Raw genomic sequence first — 20,284 nt, 5'->3', positions numbered from 1 at the left:
CGGATTTTCTTCAATCCTCAAACTTTTAATATATTTTAATTTGGTATCATTTTTTTTTTTTTTTTTTTTTTACTTTAAAACATTTTTACTTTGATTCTAAGTTAAAAATTGATTTTTCATAAAACTATTCTGATTTGATGTATAACAAACTTTGATGCTTGTGTAGGTTAGTGATTTTTTTTTTTTTTTTTTAAACCAGCATATGAAAACACTTATGTAATTATGTGTCATGTTGAAATCTGTATAAATTCCAAAAATTACTACAAAATGATCCAGAAGATATGCTAGGTGTATTTTTAGTTAGAAAAATCAACCACAATTAATGTTCATAAATTGTGTGTTTAAAAATAGTTATTTAAATAATTATTTAAGTCAAGAGTTATATTCCTTGTTTGTCGTGTTGAATTGGTTGCACAACTCATCATTAAAACATACAGTAAAACTCGATAATTCAATAAATTCTATTTTTACTTGTAATTATTTTTCTACGGGATCATTTTTGATAATTTATACTAATTTTTATATGACATGTAAGCATAATATTTTCACTCAAAATGCATTTGTTTAAAAGACCACCAATTTAGGCAACCACCCAAACTTTCTTTTAATTAAAAAAAATATATAATCAAATAAATTCACAAAAGGTTACAAGAAATGCATGCAACAAAATAAAATAAAAATTCCCTGGTTTACAACATTCTTCCCAAATCCCTTTAAGTGTATTGCATATATAAAAATTTTGAAAAGAAAGTCATTTATATATAGCCTATCATGTAGAGATATTCATCTATCTATATAAAACTAAAATTCAGGACAAAAAGAATATTATTCGAGAGTTAATTTTGATCTCTTTATGTCAAATAAACTATGGGAGATAACTCATTCAAGGAGTTATTTCCCTTGCACAAAGATGGAATGTATAGTTAGTTCGAACATAAATAAATGTTATTTTTTATTTTTTGGAAAAATAATGCCTTTTTTTTTTTTTTTTTTAATTCAATGGTGGATTGATATTTCAAAATATGTAACATCTCCTGTCATTTTTTACAAAATAAGTACCCTTTTCTTGATAATTTTAAAACTAAAAAATATAAAAAATAAAAATTTGAATACAGAGTTATAGGTTGGAGAGAATAATACATCAAAGTTCTCGTTAATTAATGGTGTTTACTGCATTTAATAAGCTTAGTTTGTGAAAATATTTTTAGTTTTTATGAATGTCACTTTTTTAAAAATGTATTTTTGTATTTGCTTGCAGGATGTAAGCAATATGTATCTAAATGCTCATAGTGTATATGGCAGTCATACTGTGTCAGGTGTGGCGACTCTGAAACGAACAAAGAACAGGAGAGGTTCGGCAATACCAAATATTAAGAAAATGTATGAAGAGGTAAGCTAAAGTTTTTTACGTTTTGAAATAATTTTTTAAAAATGTTTCTGAAATCAAAATATGTCTAGGAAATGTTTTGATTTTTAAGTCACTACTGTTTGGAATTTCCTATTTTTCCTTAAAAACAAAAGGGAAAATCTATGAGTAATGTACTAACTTTGTTTATCTTTCATCTTTCATCTTTGTTTTTTTGCATTCATCCTAGGCAATTGAACTGGCTTCTTCCAAAATAGAAAGTGTCATAGGATTATAAAATTCACAAGCGCTTCTCAGTTGCATGTGTATCCCAGTTGGGGGGAGAATGACATTAGGTTATTGGAGTTCTTGCAGAGAAGATTTGAGGTCCCACTTTCAGTGCCTGATATTCTTAAATGATTACCAATCTGGCACTGACCAGGCTCGACATTGCTTAAGTTTAGTGATTTAATGAGAACCAGTGTGTCAATATGATTATCTTTGTTTACAATTATCTGACTTTATTTTATCATATAGTTTATAATATACATTCGCTTGAAAAATGCAATGCAAATCAAAATAATTCAAGCGAATGTATATTATAAACTATATGAGAGAGAGAGTGCTTCATCATATCATTAAGAACAGAACTTCTGCTTATGATTGGTTGTTCTCTTGTGTCAACACATATGGATTAGTAGGTTATTCTAAAGTACTTCTTAAAGGCATTTTCAAGAATGTATTTATGCTATTAGCTTCTTTCCTCCTGCTGCTAGCCTTTGGAACTCCCTCTCTACTCCTTGTTTTAGTGATTGTACTAAAGTGAAGAAAATTAAATATAATGTAAACTAACCTCTTGCTACACAACTCCTCACATAAGATACCTCTTACAATTCAGGCCCCTAATTCACAGTAGATCCTTACATCTCGGTGGCAAAATGCTGTGTCTAGGGTGAATTACTAGCAGGCTGCCCGGGATTGCCCAGTTGAAAAATACAATTTAATATAATATTTTAACTTGTGCAGATTTTGTATTTATTTCATAGAACCTATTATTATATTGTACCCAATATATAGTAGTGATTTCAAAAGTAAAAAAATAAAAATGACTCTGTGCCAGCGGCTAGAATCGAAATCAAAACCTGTAGCTGTCCAGCCTTATTTGTTATTGTCTAATTATAAGCATAAAAATACTTTAAAAAAATAATGTTGTTAAAGATATAAGTGTAGATTTGCACATATATAGAAATAACATGTTTAGTCGACTTAGCCTGCCAAGTTCCAATTTTTTAAATTTTGACCTCTTAGCAGCTACTTTTACAAGCTAAAGACCAAATATATCATAATTCTGTAGTGTGTAAGACTTAAAGAATAGTTCAATACAACTGTTTTTTTACCAAGTAACTAAAATTATAAAAGCTGTCAATATTATGAAGACAAACATATAAAAACACCTTTAATGACGGTTTTCTCATAATTAAGTATTACTAATTTTTTTTGCTTTGTTTTTATTAATAACTTTGCATTAACTATAATTTCCTAAAAATTATATAAAGCATTATAAGATGATCATGATCTACTACTACGTTATTTTGAGGTATAAATAATTAATTTTGTGTGTATGGATATAATATATAAAGTAAAGCTGATCTCTTTATTCTTTCTTTGTAATCAATGGCTTTTTTCCTATGCAATCATTATTTGATTGCCAGTTTTTCTTGTGAATCATCTTACCATGTTGTTGAAGAATATGGAGTAATTTGATATAATTCCTCCCAGAAAATACTTAGTCAGAATTTCAAATGGCCACCATTTTTTCAAAAAGTGACATAACTTTGTATTTGTCACAGTTATTTTCCTGTAATTGGAACAATAAAAGAAAACAAAGATTAAAAAAAATTCTTTTTTTTTTTTTTTTTTTAAGTAAATATTTTACTGGACAATGCCGGTAGGGACACCTAATTATGTGTGTGTGTGTGTACATCTATACACTTATAAAGTTTTTTTTTTATCACATTGATATCAAAAGCCTACTTTTTCTATTTAAAAATTATTAAGACAAACTTAATAGTCATGGTTATCTGAGCTACTTCATAAAGGTTAATTTGCACATTCCTCTTGAAAAACGAACATTCATTAATTTTTTTATGGTTTCTTATTGGATGATTGACTTTATTGAACTATTACGCTTTGCTCTATTTATGCATATCTTTGCATTGTGCATAATTACATAACATTTAGGATGGAAAAGTTCTTGCACAGTGTGTGTGTGTGTGTGTGCGTGCAGAACGGTCTCTACCAAATTACTCTGTCAATTTTTGGTTCACAAAATTGAAACTTGATATATAGGGAATTTGGAGCTATGGAACAAATTTAATTATTTTTTAGCCAGTAAAAATAGCCGCTAAGGGATCAAAATTGGTAAAAAAAAAAAATATTGGACTTGTTAAAAGTAAGTCAACTAAGCCTGTTATTTCTGCAAATACATAGTTTAAAGTCACTTAATTTTTACCATTTTTTTTAACCATCTTTCGCTGGCTCAAATGATAACGGCTTAGACTAGAGTGATAAATATTTTGGCTTTTATTCTAGCTGATTATAAATCTTTTTTTTTTTTTTGTTTAAACATTTGAAGTCATTACTATATATTGGGTACAATATAATAATCAATAGAGAATTGAATAGATAACAATAAATATCATTTATTATCATATTTAAGTGTATTTTACAACCAAGCAATGCCGGGCGACCTATTGTGCTTGTGTGTGTGTTACATGTTTTTCTTCCAATGTTTCTGCAATTAATCAATTAATATGAGATAATTTCAAATTAACTCTAGAGTTTAAGTTTATGTTGATGTCTGTGTGCTTTGGAAGGCTCTTTGATATTTTTGGCTGGTGTTTGTGTATGTGTTGATGTTGTTTGGGTTCTATGCTCTTTTTTAGCATGTCAGACAAAGATGTAGCTTACCTAAGTTGTGCATATTGTATACTTAATTCAAAATGCATTATACTTATATTCAATATCCATGTATGCTCCTTAAATACAAGAATAGAACCACCAATTGTTTGAATTCTTTAATTAAAAACTAATTTGTGTTTCTTGTCAATAAAATGCTAACTTCATTTTTTTTTTATCATGCTGTTCTATAATTTTTAAATTTTTAATTTATTTTTAAATTTTTAATTTATTTTTAAATTTTTAATTTATTTTTAAATTTTTAAAATTTATTTTTAAATTTTTTAAATTTATTTTTAAATTTTTTAAATTTATTTTTAAATTTTTAAAATTTATTTTTAAATTTTTAAAATTTATTTTTAAATTTTTAAAATTTATTTTTAAATTTTTAAAATTTACTTTTAAAGTTTAAAACATTTGTTCTTTCAGTCTCAGATGATCAAACGTGTCAAATCATACTTGACAAAAATGCCGGTGATAACAGATGAAGATAAGCTGCAAGAACTTTCACTTCAGTGCGAACCACCTCGTAAGTGATCCATCTCTCATGTCATCCGTTTACTGAAGAAGTTTCTATTCAATTGATAGGCTTATTTGGGGCAGTTCATTCCTTCAAATCTTCTATAACTACAATGGCCAAAGGTATTGGCCACGACTTGATCTGAGGATTTATTTTTACCGAGTTGTTCTTTAACTTGTCTTATTCTCACCATCTAAGGCCACTCTGAACTGTCTTTCTCTCACTGAACATGTAAGAGGTTACTCCCCTTTCAAACTGTTGGTAATTGCAGTTTCTGATGTGGGTGAATAACTGGACTTCAATAACTCTGGTGTTGTGCACCTCAAAAATAGAATTAGTTTCCTGGATCTTTCTCTCTATTCCTTAGCAGGTAAAAATGCTGTTTCATGTTTCTTTTCCTTTCAAATTGGTCTTCATGCATTTTAACATTCTTATTATTAATATGTACAGACAGATGTATACCAGTCATTTATTCCCCACTTGTTAAATATTGTTTTGTGCACTATATACTGATTTTTTTTTTTTTTTAATTTTTTATTTTTTTTAAACTTAAAAAAAAATAAAAAAACTTATGTACTCATATTTCTGATGTAATGAATCTGAGTACATTTGGGTTCATTTTCACAAGAATATTTGTTGATTAAGTCATAAATACTGACTGGTAGGTCAGTTTGAAGATGTGGAAAGATATGCTGTAAGCCTCATGTTTAAGATATGTTAGTTTCGACCACAAACACTCATATAGTAAGGTGACATGAGATTATTAGTGAAAGCAAGATCACTCAGCTACTTCAAACAAATTTCTTTCTTTCCTGACTTTGTGTCTAATCTTCCCACCATAGAAATGAGATAAATAAAAAGTAATGGCATTTTTTTTTTTTTTTTTAATATCAATATGATTTATGGGCATCGCTTTTTGTTTAATTGTAGTAACTCACTTTTTGTCTCCATCTGTTTAAATTTGTAGTAAAATTATATCAAATTATTTTTAATAAAACACGATTTTTTTTTATTTTTTGAACATTTTTAATAAATATGGAGTTGATTCTCTCTTAGTCTTAAAACCTGTTATAAAATAGATGAGATCTGTAGGGATTGTAGGCACAGCTAGTATTTCCATGTGCGCGTCTTTGTTTATTGTTAAACACTTACTGTTTAATATTACTGCTGCTATATTATTGATACCATTTTTTTTTTTGTTACATTTTTTTTCTATAGAATTGTTAAAAAAAATTTTTTTTTTTTTTATTTCTCTTGGTCACATTTCACTTAGTTTTACTTATTTTCCATTTTCATTTATTATTGACCAATGAGGTAAGGATCTACAATTTTTTCAGAGAAACAATGCTATGATCCATGATGTTCAGAGAGATGCTTTTATGCTGTTTTAGTTTCTATGCATTTTAGTAGTTAGAAGGGGTTTATTTTCAATGTGGAATTAAAGGAAGTTTTACTTTTTATTTGGATCTTGAATGTAGAATTTTTTGTTTCATTTTCATGGCTTCATTTTTTAAAAATCATTTTGTGTTCCAAACATTTTCTCACAAAATTTTTAATAAGGATTCCTCTCCATTAAACCAATCTCATTTAATTGATTGAAAAACATTTGCTCATCTTTAATCATTTTTTTTTTAAAGACTATATTCATTCAGATATTTTTTTGTTAAACAATATTTTCATTCATAAGAAAAATTTGAGTAATAAATTTTGTTCTGTATTTTATTAGATTTTTAAAAAAATTCATTTCAATACTATTTCGGTCATAATTTTAACTATATTTAAGTGATATGTAAAGAAAAAAAAAAAAAAATGAATTCTAAAAAAGAATTTAATTCCATGTGTACATACATAGTATCTGGCAAAAGTTATGTCATTTTCTTCCAATATAAAGTTACAAACAAAAGAAAATAGTAACTTATAACAAACAGGTGTGCGTATATACAAATGTATTTCATTTATATATGTATATGATATAAGGTGATATCATATATCGTGTATATATATTTCAGTATTTATTTCAACAGTACCAATACGTGAATAGAGTTTAGGAGTAGTATAAAAATATATCTATAGCAAGTTGACTTCACAGAAACATTCTTATAAAAATTTAAGACCCATAGTATAAAGTTAAAAGAATAAAAGCAGCAACCAAAAATTTAGCTAAATCTTATAAATTTATTTTAATCCAATAGTTTTTTCAAATAAGAGTTAGTTGCGATATACCATTTGACTCAGGATTGATTAAAAAAAAAAAACCCTACTGCTTTGTATTTAATAAGAGTGGGCAAAGAGAGGAAGAATTTAGAGGTGGTGAGTGGGAAGGAAATAAAGAGGAGGAATGAAAAACATAACATTGAAACATATATCAATAGAATAAAATTGTTTTAAGAAAGATCTAATTTATTTTTAATTTTATTATTTCTTCAAATCCTGATACAATGTTTGACCTTTTTATTTGCAAGTCATGTTAATGTTTCTATTCTTATGCACGATTTTAGCTACTCGTCGAAGAGACACGTCACCGGCTTTGAATATCTCCGGGCCTATGGGAACTGCAGTCAACACAAATGATGAAAAACGTTTATATCCAGTTGGGCCTAAGTTTGGTATGTAACCTCAATTAAAAAAACAATTTCTATTATTTGCTTGCCACCCTCCCCCCTTTTTGTTATTGATATTTTTTGCTACTTGAATTTTTCTCTTTTCTCAATATTTGTATTGAATTATTTTACTGTTTTGTTATCGAAGAATGTTTGTGTAGTATTTAAAAATTTTCTTTCTATGTTGTTATATTTTGTTGCTTATTTCTGTTGAATGTTTGTTGTTCGTTTTTGCTATATCATTTGTGTTGATGACGCATTGCCAGTTTTATTGAAATGAGATTAGAAAAAAAAACTTTCAAATTAAAATCTTAAAAATCAAAACAAAAAAAACTAGGGTTTAATGCTGTTAATGCATTAGTATTTGAAACATCATTAACAAAGTAAGCAAATAGCAACATCATTTCAGCATTTTAAAAGTAAACAAAAATGGAAATAATTTAGAAAAATTTCTGGTACTTTTAGATAAAATTTCTTAAAATACTAGAAAAATGTTATCTGATCAACCTTTGAGCTAGGATCAAATTATTGATTACAAGGAAAGGGAAGTTTGCTAATCCAGTTAAATATAAAAAAATAGACAAATTCATAAATTAGTCTTTTTTTGATTTTCTCTCTTACCTCTAACCTTCTCTTATCCATTCTCCCCACTCTCTCTTATTCCTTCCCCACTCTCTCTTATTCCTTCCCCTCTCTCTCTTATTCCTTCCCCTCTCTCCCTTATTCTTTCCCCTCTCTCCCTTATTCTTTCCCCTCTCTCCCTTATTCTTTCCCCTCTCTCTCTTACTCCACCCCTCTCTCTCTTACTCCACCCCTCTCTCTCTTACTCCACCCCTCTCTCTCTTACTCCACCCCTCTCTCTCTCTCTTACTCCACCCCTCTCTCTCTCTTACTCCACCCCCCTCTCTCTCTCTTACTCCACCCCCCTCTCTCTCTCTTACTCCACCCCTCTCTCTCTCTTACTCCACCCCTCTCTCTCTCTTACTCCACCCCTCTCTCTCTCTTACTCCACCCCTCTCTCTCTCTTACTCCACCCCTCTCTCTCTCTTACTCCACCCCTCTCTCTCTCTCTTACTCCACCCCCCTCTCTCTCTCTCTTACTCCACCCCTCTCTCTCTCTCTTACTCCACCCCCCTCTCTCTCTCTCTTACTCCACCCCCCTCTCTCTCTCTCTTACTCCACCCCTCTCTCTCTCTCTTACTCCACCCCTCTCTCTCTCTCTTACTCCACCCCTCTCTCTTACCCCCCCCACTCTCTTACTCCCCCCTCTTACTCCCCCCCCCCCCGCTCTCTCTTACCTCCTATCTTCCCCGCTCTCTCTCTCTCTCTCTCTCTCTCTCTCTCTCTCTCTCTTACTCCCCCCCGCTCTCTCTCTCTCTCTCTTACTCCTCGCCCCCCCTCTCTTACTCCGCGTCCCCCCCTCTCTCGCTTACTCCGCGTCCCCCCCTCTCTCGCTTACTCCGCGTCCCCCCCTCTCTCGCTTACTCCGCGTCCCCCCCTCTCTCTCTTACTCCTCGTCCCCCCTCTCTCTTACTCCTCGTCCCCCCTCTCTCTCTTACTTCCCCCCCCTCTCTCTTACTTCCCCCCCTCTCTTACTCCTCGCCCCCCTCTCTCTCTTACTCCTCGCCCCCCTCTCTCTCTTACTCCTCGCCCCCCTCTCTCTCTTACTCCTCGTCCCCCCTCTCTCTCTTACTCCTCGTCCCCCCTCTCTCTCTCACTTCTCGTCCCCCCTCTCTCTCTCACTTCTCGTCCCCCCTCTCTCTCTCACTCCTCGTCCCCCCTCTCTCTCTCACTCCTCGTCCCCCTCTCTCTCTCACTCCTCGTCCCCCTCTCTCTCTCTCTCACTCCTCGTCCCCCTCTCTCTCTCTCTCTCTCTCACTCCTCGTCCCCCTCTCTCTCTCTCACTCCTCGTCCCCCTCTCTCTCTCTCACTCCTCGTCCCCCTCTCTCTCTCTCACTCCTCGTCCCCCTCTCTCTCTCTCACTCCTCGTCCCCCTCTCTCTCTCTCTCACTCCTCGTCCCCCTCTTTCTCTCTCACTCCTCGTCCCCCTCTTTCTCTCTCACTCCTCGTCCCCCTCTTTCTCTCTCACTCCTCGTCACCCTCTCTCTCTCACTCCTCGCCCCCTCTCTTACTCCTCGCCCCCCCCTCTCTTACTCCTCGCCCCCCCCTCTCTTACTCCTCGCCCCCTCTCTCTTACTCCTCGTCCCCCCTCTCTCTCACTTACTCCTCGCCCCCTTCCCCCCTCTTTTTCTCACCTCACTATCCACCCCCTTTCACGCGTGAAACCTTGCCACTGAGGGTAGAGAATGTGTAAAAAAAAATAACACAAAAAAAAAACAAAAAAAAAACAATATAAAATGCAATTCAACTGCTGCGGCGATACTAACTCAAGCTATAACGTCTACATGGACTCGACCAGTAATGCCAATATGTATTTGAATGATAACGTTGACACAGACTAAGAGCGACCTATAGAGGCATTGATGAATGACTAAAGTGTTGTCCTTATATCGCTCTTGGACGAGTGCATTCTTTTACCTCAAGAGGTGTCCAGTGAAAGCATCCACATATTGTTCTTCAGTGCTTTGGCATATTCTTGTCACAGAGGATGTGTGTTACATTAAGAGAAATAATGAGAAGCAAACTGTCAATAATGTGAGTCTCAAAAACAGGCTTAGACCTGAAAAGCACAGGGAGATTAAATCTGGACAGTATATGGAGATTTTGTTGGTTTGATTACATTGAAAGAATTGGTGAGACTATTTGGATTAGTAGATGTAGAACAGTTGAGATAGGAGGCTCAGTTGTAACTTTTGAAATGTCTAAATGCTGTTGCTATATTATATTTATTTCTAATGTTATTAAAACATATATTTATTTCTAAAGATCTTTGTTCATACATAATTTATATAATTTTTAAACAAAAGCTTTCAGGAAGAAAATTAATTTTTGTTTTGGTCTATTTAAATTTTAGAGTTTAGCTGGGTACACGTACAGATAAACATACAAATGCCTTTATTTTATATGTAGATATCAAAGAGGTTTCTAATGATGTTGTAACCCAATGTTTTTGATAGAAGATCGAATACATCGAAATAAGAATCTTAAGTCATTTCACAATGTTTGATTTCTCTTTCATAATGATGGCTTTCATTTTGCTACAAGCATTGTCACCTGAAGAATCACACTTCTACTTGAAAAGTATTAAGAGCAAAAGCTTAAGGAAAACAATGACAAACAACTACACAGCATCCAAAGGATCTAATATGCCAGTCTTGGTGCAATACTTGGTGACAACATATACTTTCTACATATTCAACAAACTAATACCCACACAAAGTATTTATGATGCAAACTTTTGAATAAGAACTTTTGTTGAAATCTGAGCAAGATTTGATATATTGAACCCCTGATAAGACGGGTAACGTTGAAACATTGATCAATCTGCATAGGGCCTTTTCTGAACTTTTGGACTTATTTGATTACATATATACTGACTCAACCTGTAACGCGAATATGAACTTGAACAATAACGTAAATACTGTGTTTTTGGAGGAAAAAAAATTGTGGAAGCATTGGTAGCTATGATTATTTGTACTATTGTATAGTTGCTAGAGAAAGCCACATTGAGGAGTTGATACAACGAAACACTACTGTATGTGGATGACTAATATATATATATAATGTGCACGTTTCATTAAATAGCACAGACAACTCTTGCTTATTTTTCTTGTAATCCTCCTTTTCTTTGTCGGGCCATTTTCTGAAGGTTTTTTTTTTTCGAGTGTAAAAAGAAATTTCCCGTAATCGCGAACGTTTTCAACCTCCATTGGCAAGTAGTAAAAAATAAAAAATGAAAAGACAATTAAAAGACGATTAAAATCGTTTAAAATCACTAAATTACTCAAAAGCACTTGAGTGTGCCCTCCATTTCATTTTGAGTTTTGTTAATCATTGGTTTATTAATGTGGGTTAACAATGCCTCAAAGACTCAAAGTGAAACGGAGGGCACGCTCAAGTACTTTTGAGTAATTTAGTGATTTTAAGCAATTTTAATTGTCTTTTCATTTTTCAATTTCAGTTTTTATTTTTTACTACTCTCCTGAGGATGACCAATGGAGATCGAAAACGTTCGCGATTACGGGAAATTTCTTTTTTCACTCGAAAAAAATGTTCGGAAAATGGTCCAACAAAGAGAAAAGGAGGATTACAAGAAAAATAAGCAGGAGTTGTCTGTGCTATTTAATGAACACTACATAAAAGAAAAAATGCTGCCTAAATATACTTATATACACACACATACATACGTATCAGTAAATCAGTTATGTGTTAAAACTATATCTGGTGAAGAGACTCCAATTTGTTTAAAATGCGGAAATACACCAGAAGGAGTTGGTGTGCCATGAAAAATAAATAGAACGATTGAATCTTATTGAAATACAGTCCATTAACATTTGGTTACTAAAGAGAAATTTTACTAATGATGCATAATTTGATATATTGGTTCTTGTTTAAATATAATATAAAAACATCAAGGTTAAGATATAACATAAAAATAAATTGGGGTTCAACTATATTAAAAAGAAATAGGATTTTGGATAGTGTTGATGAAACTGTGGTTCAATTAGTATCTTTTGGATAGCGGTTCAAGTATACCAACTTTTTTTCAGTTGGTCCCACATAACCTTGTCTTTAACTTTGCATTTAACCTTGACCTTTAAAAGAAATGTAACTTGGTTAAGCTGCAGCTGAAATTTTGTTGTCATCACTTTCATGGATGAAATTCGTTTTTCTCGTTGAAGATAAATATGAATATTAGGTTTATGTTTTTTTATTTGGTTTTTATTTGTAACTGGGTTCATCTTTATTTTTTGCAATTGTTTTATCACTGTTTTTGTATAGGAATATTACTTTTTTTATCATAATTCAAATACAGTATGATTTCTATTATATTCGTTCATTGCACCACTTTTTATATAATTATTCAAACATGGTATTAATTTTTATGGTTTTTGCAGATTTTGTATTTTTTATAATGATCCATTTTTATATTTATTTATAGAATTTGCTTTATAAAATCCTTAAATTAGTTTCATTTTTAGATGAAAAAATTTCTTATTTTAAGGTAATGTTTTGTGCAGTTTTTAACTACTTTTATTTTCAATGAATTATAGTTTGTGTTCTTTTGGATGTGAATATATATTGATAATTTATCTGCCCAAAATTTCTGACGCCTCCCCCCCTCTTAATTACTATTTCTATATCAAGGTTTTTCTTAATTTGTCAAGTTGGTTAACATTTCTAGCTAATTTGCATACTATTTGTGATGACTTGTTGACTAATCAAAATTATGAAATCATCTGATTTGAATAAACAAATAAATGGTATGCAGGCTTTTGTGAAAAATTAGTTATTTGATTGGCTAGGAGTTTAAATTTAACAAATGATTCCTAAATTAGATTGTAATTCATGAAGATCTTTAGTTGGAGTTTGAGTATATTTTCTGTTTTATTCATTTGAAACGTTTGCAGTTAAAAAAAAAAATAGTATGATCCCATGAAAATTCCATAGTGATTTTTACATCAGTCTATATAATTTACTATTAATAATAATATTCTTCTTGAAATAAGGTTTGTCAAGATCAATACTATTAAGAAACAATGACTCTTCTTTAAAAATAATTGTCAGCTAAATATTCAATCATTTATGTCCTTTTTGTTGATGGGATGACATAATTTAATTTTGGAGCAATTCATTTTAAAATGGATTAAGTTAGAATTATTTGCAACATCATCATTTGGAATTATTTGCAACATCATCACCATCAGATTGTCAATCGCCATCTTTGCTGATCAATCTAATTTTTTAAAAAATATATGTGAAAAATGGTAACGTACATACTAACATGAAATCCCGAAAAATATTATTATATAGATTTTTTCACTTTGTAATTGTGAACTTTGGTTGGGACTAAATAAAAAAACAATATAGATTTCCAAATATAAGTTTAAAAAAAAAAAAAATATTTTACTAGGTTGAAGTTTTGGACTGAGGAAAATAAATGAATGTGAATTTCAGGTGTAAAGTAATTCCAATCCTTATTAAACCAACGTGAATATGGCATTGCAGACTAAGTGTTTGTGGTTTGCGCAACAATGTCAGGAATTTGCCACCTGTTTTTATCACAATCCTTACAAATTCAGGTTCCCAACTCAATCTCCACCGGCCCTCTGGCTTTCTAGGATCTGTACTTTTCCTCCCAGGAATTCACCCCATTATAAAGGATACAAAAGGTGATAGAAGTAAGTGACTCAACAATTAGATTACTCTTTCTCTCTTACTACCCCTCCCCCAGTACTTGTCTATTGCACCATTTGATGATTCCATATTTGTTTTGGCACAAGTTAATCTATACCCCTCCTCCTCCCTCAAATTAGTTTTAGTCTTTAGTGGTAAGTATCTCCTATTAATAATAATAATAATGTACTGTTTTCTGATCTCATATCTTCTCTCTTTCTATGATTATAGCCATCTGATCCTAAAACCTGGATTCAAGTTATCATAATTTGCATTGTTCTTCGTCTTTTATGAATGTTCGCTAACTTTACTAACAAGAATAGGGATGCCTCAAATGTGTCCATTTGATCTGTGCATATAGCGATACAAATACTATATCAAACTATAGCACAACTTACTGACAAAATTGCTATTTTAAACTAAAGCATGACAGCCTAACCAAGATGCTGTTTTAACACTTGAGCCTGATGAAGACGCTGTTTTCAACTCGTGCCTGGCGAAGACACTGTTTTGGAACTTGAGCATGGCGAAGACACCGTTTTGGAGCTTGAGCGTGGCAGGGACGCCTTTTTGGAACTTGAGCATGGTGAAGACACTGTTTTGAAACTTGATCCTGGCAGAAATGCCGTTTTGAAACTTGATCCTGGCAGAAATGCCGTTTTGAAACTTGATCCTGGCAGAAATGCCGTTTTGAAACTTGAGCCTGGCAGAAATGCCGTTTTGAAACTTGAGCCTGGCAGAAATGCCGTTTTGAAACTTGAGCCTGGCAGAAATGCCGTTTTGAAACTTGAGCCTGGCAGAAATGCCGTTTTGAAACTTGAGCCTGGCAGAAATGCCGTTTTGAAACTTGAGCCTGGCAGAAATGCCGTTTTGAAACTTGAGCCTGGCAGAAATGCCGTTTTGAAACTTGAGCCTGGCAGAAATGCCGTTTTGAAACTTGAGCCTGGCAGAAACGCTGTTTTGAATTTGAGTCTGAATACATCTGAAAACCTAAATGGAACACAAAACTCTTTCATTAAGTCAGCTTAATTATCCAGATTATTATCTCATCTGCAGCATGATGTAGGTCAAGTTCTCTCTTACTATGAATAGTTTTGATTGCTACTGATTAGAAATCATTAACGATTGACACGTAACTCAATCCTTGCTTATTTGCATGTAATAATCATCCATAAGTTATATTGGTGTTTATCTGTTAAGAATTTCATTGATCATATCTGCTTATATGTGTAAAGTTTTCAGTTTTAAATAAAATACAAGGTTGAGACAAAAGTTTAGGTGATGTATAAAAATGAATGATTTATTAATCACAAATTTATTCAAAAACTATTCTTAAAAATCAAAACCATCGAATTCATGATTTTCGGATTTCAGAGTTTGATTAACCCTTTATGACCTGAATTATGATGTAGATGATTAAAAAAATATTTATTGCTAATTTTAGTTAGTTTAAAGGGTAATGATACTACGAGTTTCTTTAAACTGGAAAAATTATGAAGTTCAATAGTTAAACTAAAGTTAAACTACCACTGAGAATTTTTGCATTTCATAAACTTGAAAAAGTACTTAAAAAAGTGTTTGACAACAAATGAAATCATCCACTCTCTGAGACTGATGGCAGCATACTGAATGTAAGCAAAGGACAGTTGCAATCTGGATGTATATGACCTCTGTCCAGATTCTGAACTAATGCAAAGCTCTATGGACACATTTATCTTTAGTTGACCTTTGACAACTAAATATTTTCATTTATTAGCCAAATAGAAAAGTTACTAGCAAACCCACATGAATTTTAGAATATGACATCTTCATTCTTTGACATATATGTATGTACATCATAAAGAGTTTTCGGTTTCTTTTAATAAGTGTAATTCTTAATATACAACAAATTTTATGTTGATACTTGAAGGTACACACATTCTAATTTCTTTAGATGTTTTTTTTTTAAAAACAGCCTTCGTTAAAAAACCAAAAAGAGTATCTTGTTTTATTAAACTTTTATTGTTTAAATGATTTAACTTCGTTTTATTAAAAAAAAAAAAAAAAAGGATTAAAAAGCTATTTTTCACTCTGTAGTGAGCTTTGGAAGATTGTCAGTGAAAGAAATACAAATCGACAAAAGATAAGCGTTTCATTATTTCTAGTCACCACTTTAAAAAGTCACTCGCAAATGCGACTGTTTCACTCGCAATGTAGAGCCCTGTAATATCCACTAGGCATGTTTGAATCAATTCCCACTTTATTTATGATATTATATTCATTTATTTACGACTGAACAAATTAGTTTAACCAAGTCATAAAGAGTTAAAAAAAAAAAAATATTTGATAGTTTTTTTATTGAAAGAGACAAATTGGTGATCTTTCGACTACTACCAGAAAAGCCTGCAACAAGATTGAAGAATTGGACAGTGTTGAAGTTCTGCCATATCCACCCTATAGTTCAGATGTTCCTCTATCATTCTATTCTGATCAATACAGCAATTTATGAAATGTTACCAATTTGAATATTTTGATCAAGTTGAAGCCTGTCAAAACTTTTGTTGATCCACAGCAAAAGAATTGGTACTTTTAACCAGCTTAAAGGTTACTGGCAAATTCACAATGAAGATGTTTTTTAAGAAAAGTTGTTTTGAAATAAATTCTTGCATAATAAATCATCTGTTTATTTCAATACAATGCCGAAACTTTGTCATCAACCTAATAGATTGCTGCTCTTTTATTTATTGGTTTTATTCTTATAGAAGATTTCCTGATTTTTTTTTTTATCTCTAGGAAATATTATATATTATTTTTAAATTTGCTGAAAATATTTCAAATTCTTTCTGAGAAATTATAACTAATAAAAAATACTTCAATCTGACATTTGACTCTGACTTCCTACCATTATGGGAGTTGACCAAAACAAAGAATCCGACTCCTAATTTTAGAGTTTTAAAAATCTGAATCCAACCACTGCAAAACTTCCCATCTCTTATGCATTTATAACCAATGATCTTTTTTTTTTTTTTTTTTTTTTAAGTAATCTCTTAATGAGAATAACTACATGTTTTATTTTTCAATGGTTTTTAAAAAAATAATAGTTTTAAATCAATTAAAAATGAAATTTTTAATTGTAACTGAAAAACTTTATTTCCAATAGATATTTTTCAAAAAAATTCTTTTACGTAAAATGAAAAATATGTAATTTATCTTTGTTATATATATATATTGTATAAGGTGAATATACTGGAAAATAGAAGTATCTTTATTTTTTGTTTTTGACCATATGTTGGTGATCAAATTTCTTGTTTCAAATTTTACTTAATTCCATTTCCAATTTTGGTGAATTCTGTTTTTGGTTTTTATATTTGATAAATTCTATTTTTATTTATTTTGTTTCAATGTTATAATATTTCACAAGACAAATGCAGTAAAATGTTATAAAACAAAATTTTAAATATCCTTACATATCCCCATTTCCAATTTCTGCATCAAACCCTATTTGTTTCCTCACAGTTCCACTTTAGCAATAGTTTCAACTCAATCTGTATTCCTATAATTTCTTATAAAAAATAATAGACAATATTTTGTTCTTTTTTGTATCATAACAAGATAAATAATAGTAAAAAACTTTTAAAAATGTTAAACTTTTTAACAAAATTCACAGATGCAGTAAGTTTGTAAACTAATTTTTAATCGGAAAAATTCAGTTTTTTTCTTTTTTGATTATAAATTTGCTATTTAGAAAAAAAAAAAAGAATCCATCAAAAACAAAAACAAAAAAAAGTAAAAAAAAAAAAAAAAAAACTTTCCAAAGTATTGTTTTATAATCATTATTTTATTCTGTATTAGCAGAAAGTTAGTTCCCATATATGTGGCTTTCCGTTTTACTTTAGAAAATTGGCTGAAAATTGTGTCTTATAGGAAAAGCAGATTGTATGAGAATTCCTGATTGTTAGCACTAGAAACAAAATGAGTTCCAATTTTGAGTACATCTTAAGGAGTAAAATTGCAGTGTACAAAGAAGCGGGTTGTAAGAAAACAAAAAACAGGCAATCTGCTAAAACTAAATTCTATATTTATAAATTAAAATGTTAAAAAAAAATTTTTTTTTTTTTTTTAAATAAAAAAAAAATCTGATCTAAAAATGACATTTTATTATTTCAATTTAATAGATTTTTCTTTTCATTCACTATTTTTTAACTATTTTATTTTTCTTTGTCCATATATTGCTATTTTTTTTGTCTCTGCAATGTTTTATCTTTTTGTCTCGCTGGCAATGCATGTTAAAAACTGGATTGATCTTTTATTTTTGTATTTGTCTATTTTTCATATGCTTTACTAGTCATCACCATAGTAGCATTTATGACTCAGTTTGGACAGTCCCGCCTGGCAAACCAGCCTGACGGTGCCCACCACTCTTGCTAGCCTCTGTGAAAATTGCATGTTCAATTTCTCTTCTTCCCAGGTTCCGAGTCTCCTGAGGCTGTACGAAAACTTCTGGCATTATCTAATAAAGTCCGTCCACACAATCCCAAACACCACCACCACCACCACCACCACCACAACCACCACCACCACCATCCCCCTTCTCTTCCTCTTCCTAGCCCCCTGTCTCCAAGGCGGCCTACGTCACCGAGGCAGACCAGATCTGTTCCAGTACACCTATCTCATGAAAGCTCTTCTGTCAACAGTATGGGCCACCTCACCCGAAATTCTAGTCTAACGGGTAAGATCAGGTGACAGATACATCACGGTCTCATTCGTTCATTTCACACACCCCTCCCCTTCTTGTCCCATTCTACTTTGACCACTGCCGCTTTTGCTGGACCCACTTACACGTTAGGGTAGATTGATCTTCAATTACCTTTTGAATATCAAATATCTCCTTGTGTTGGAGAAAGTTGTCTATTCGTTGATGAGCACGACAGCAAAACTAAATTTCCAACTTAGACCAATTTTCGAGTAGTTAGATTATCTAATAAGAAACGGTGACAAATTGCTTAATTTTTTTATCTTCAAATAACCTCAACATTTTTTATGTTAAAAAGAAATTTTAGGTTAGAGTACCAATCGATGCACCAATTTTCAGAAGCTTTTATAGATATTTATCTATACAAAATAATAATTAAAAAAAAATATTTTTATATATTTTAAAAATAACTTCAATATTTTGAGGCATTTTCAACCAAAGCATATTCCAGAACTAATGCAGCAAGCAACACACCAATGTTCATAACCTCAACCTTTGTAGTTTTGAAGATATTTGCATTTACACAAATGTTTAAAAAATCAGGCTTATCTAGTGTTCTTATCAGATGATCTTTGAAAGTAATTGAATTGCTCATAAATTATTGTCAATTAGAAATCCAGTTATGGTGCCGATACTCACAACTGACCAATACCCAACTTTCTCCGCTACATAGACATATTTGACCTTCAAAACTTGTTGAAACTTGATCTATCCACTTAGAGAATACCATTGCTACATAGCATTTGCTCTACAGTGTTGCAAAGCCAGTTTTGTTGGGTTTGATATTTTGCTCCTATACTCCCCATCCCTTTTTACACTAACAATAAATTAGTCTTGCAAAATCATTTGAAAGGCAATTAAGGTTTTAGAGGTGTTTTTATTTAATTAAATCATTTCTTGAAGGTGATCTTTTTTTCAACTTCTTAGTTCTGATGAAAATTTTTATGAATTCTTTTAGCATTCCACTCTATTTTTGACTAAGACACTCCTTGTGGGTGCGACTTAAAATTAAGGTGCTTGTTACGATCAAAAGATAAGTGATGGATTTTGTAAAAATTGTGAAATTCACTTTTTTTGGATGATCTGGAAAACCTGATTTTAAATTATTTTCCTATTATAAAAAAAAATCGTTTACTTTAGGAATCTTAAAAAAAAACAAAAAATGTCAGTTGACACTATTTGAAAACAACTTATTCCATTAAAACATAATATATTTTTACTTTTTTTTATATCTGACACAATGATTTTTATGCTCATAAAAAAAAAATGGTTTTAATATGTAACAAGGGAAATAACTTGTGTTCCTGAACTTTTTTCCACAAGCTTTAAAGGGTTGAACGATAAAGTTGTTGCCATAAAGAAAACTGCACTGCAGCTTAATTTCAAACTTTTATGGAAAAAATCAATTCAAGTAACTTATGTAGTAGAACCGCCTTCAGCCTCAGTCACCGCCTTGATACGGATCTAGAACTGGGAGCATGCCTTTTCCACAAGCTCCGGCGGGAGCTCGGTAAATATTCAGTGGATAGCGGCGATAAGGCTTACTTTGGTGTTGTGGGAGATCATGTTGGTGATGTTCTTGATGTATGACCAAACGAAGTAGTCCAGCAGGTTTAGATTGGGGAGGAGGGGGGCAGTAAGAAAAGGGACTTGAGGACTGGCTCAGTCCTGCTGCCACACCCAGGGTCTGCCAGCGGCCACCTTATTGCACCAGGAGATCACCACTCTTCAGCACATCCAGGTACACTTTGGTGTTGACTTTAAAGCTGACTTCGAAAATGTGGAGTGGTATGATGTGGCCTTCACTTGAAATCACACCAAAGACCATAACC

General features: G+C 31.8%; 1 protein-coding gene across 17 annotated transcripts in view; it reads left to right on the top strand.

The window, feature by feature from the left end:
- LOC145259913 (rap guanine nucleotide exchange factor 6-like) overlaps window positions 1-20,284 on the top strand; it is a 917,527-nt gene that overhangs the window by 826,806 nt on the left and 70,437 nt on the right. For 8 of the 17 annotated variants that reach the window (XM_080117853.1, XM_080117861.1, XM_080117851.1 and 5 more), the window contains 4 exons: window positions 1,259-1,390; window positions 4,733-4,832; window positions 7,322-7,429; window positions 13,627-13,725. In XM_080117853.1, coding sequence (XP_079973979.1) covers window positions 1,259-1,390; window positions 4,733-4,832; window positions 7,322-7,429; window positions 13,627-13,725 — 439 coding nt within the window. Of the gene's footprint in view, window positions 1-1,258; window positions 1,391-4,732; window positions 4,833-7,321; window positions 7,430-13,626; window positions 13,726-18,167; window positions 18,429-20,284 lie in introns of all 17 variants that reach the window. The other 9 variants (XR_013864228.1, XM_080117856.1, XM_080117855.1 and 6 more) reach the window with 2 other exon arrangements.

Source organism: Euprymna scolopes, chromosome 35, assembly GCF_053919585.1.
Source record: "Euprymna scolopes isolate OS-2025 chromosome 35, ASM5391958v1, whole genome shotgun sequence".
Lineage (NCBI taxonomy): Eukaryota > Metazoa > Mollusca > Cephalopoda > Sepiida > Sepiolidae > Euprymna > Euprymna scolopes.
This window is presented reverse-complemented; position numbering and strand designations above follow the sequence as displayed.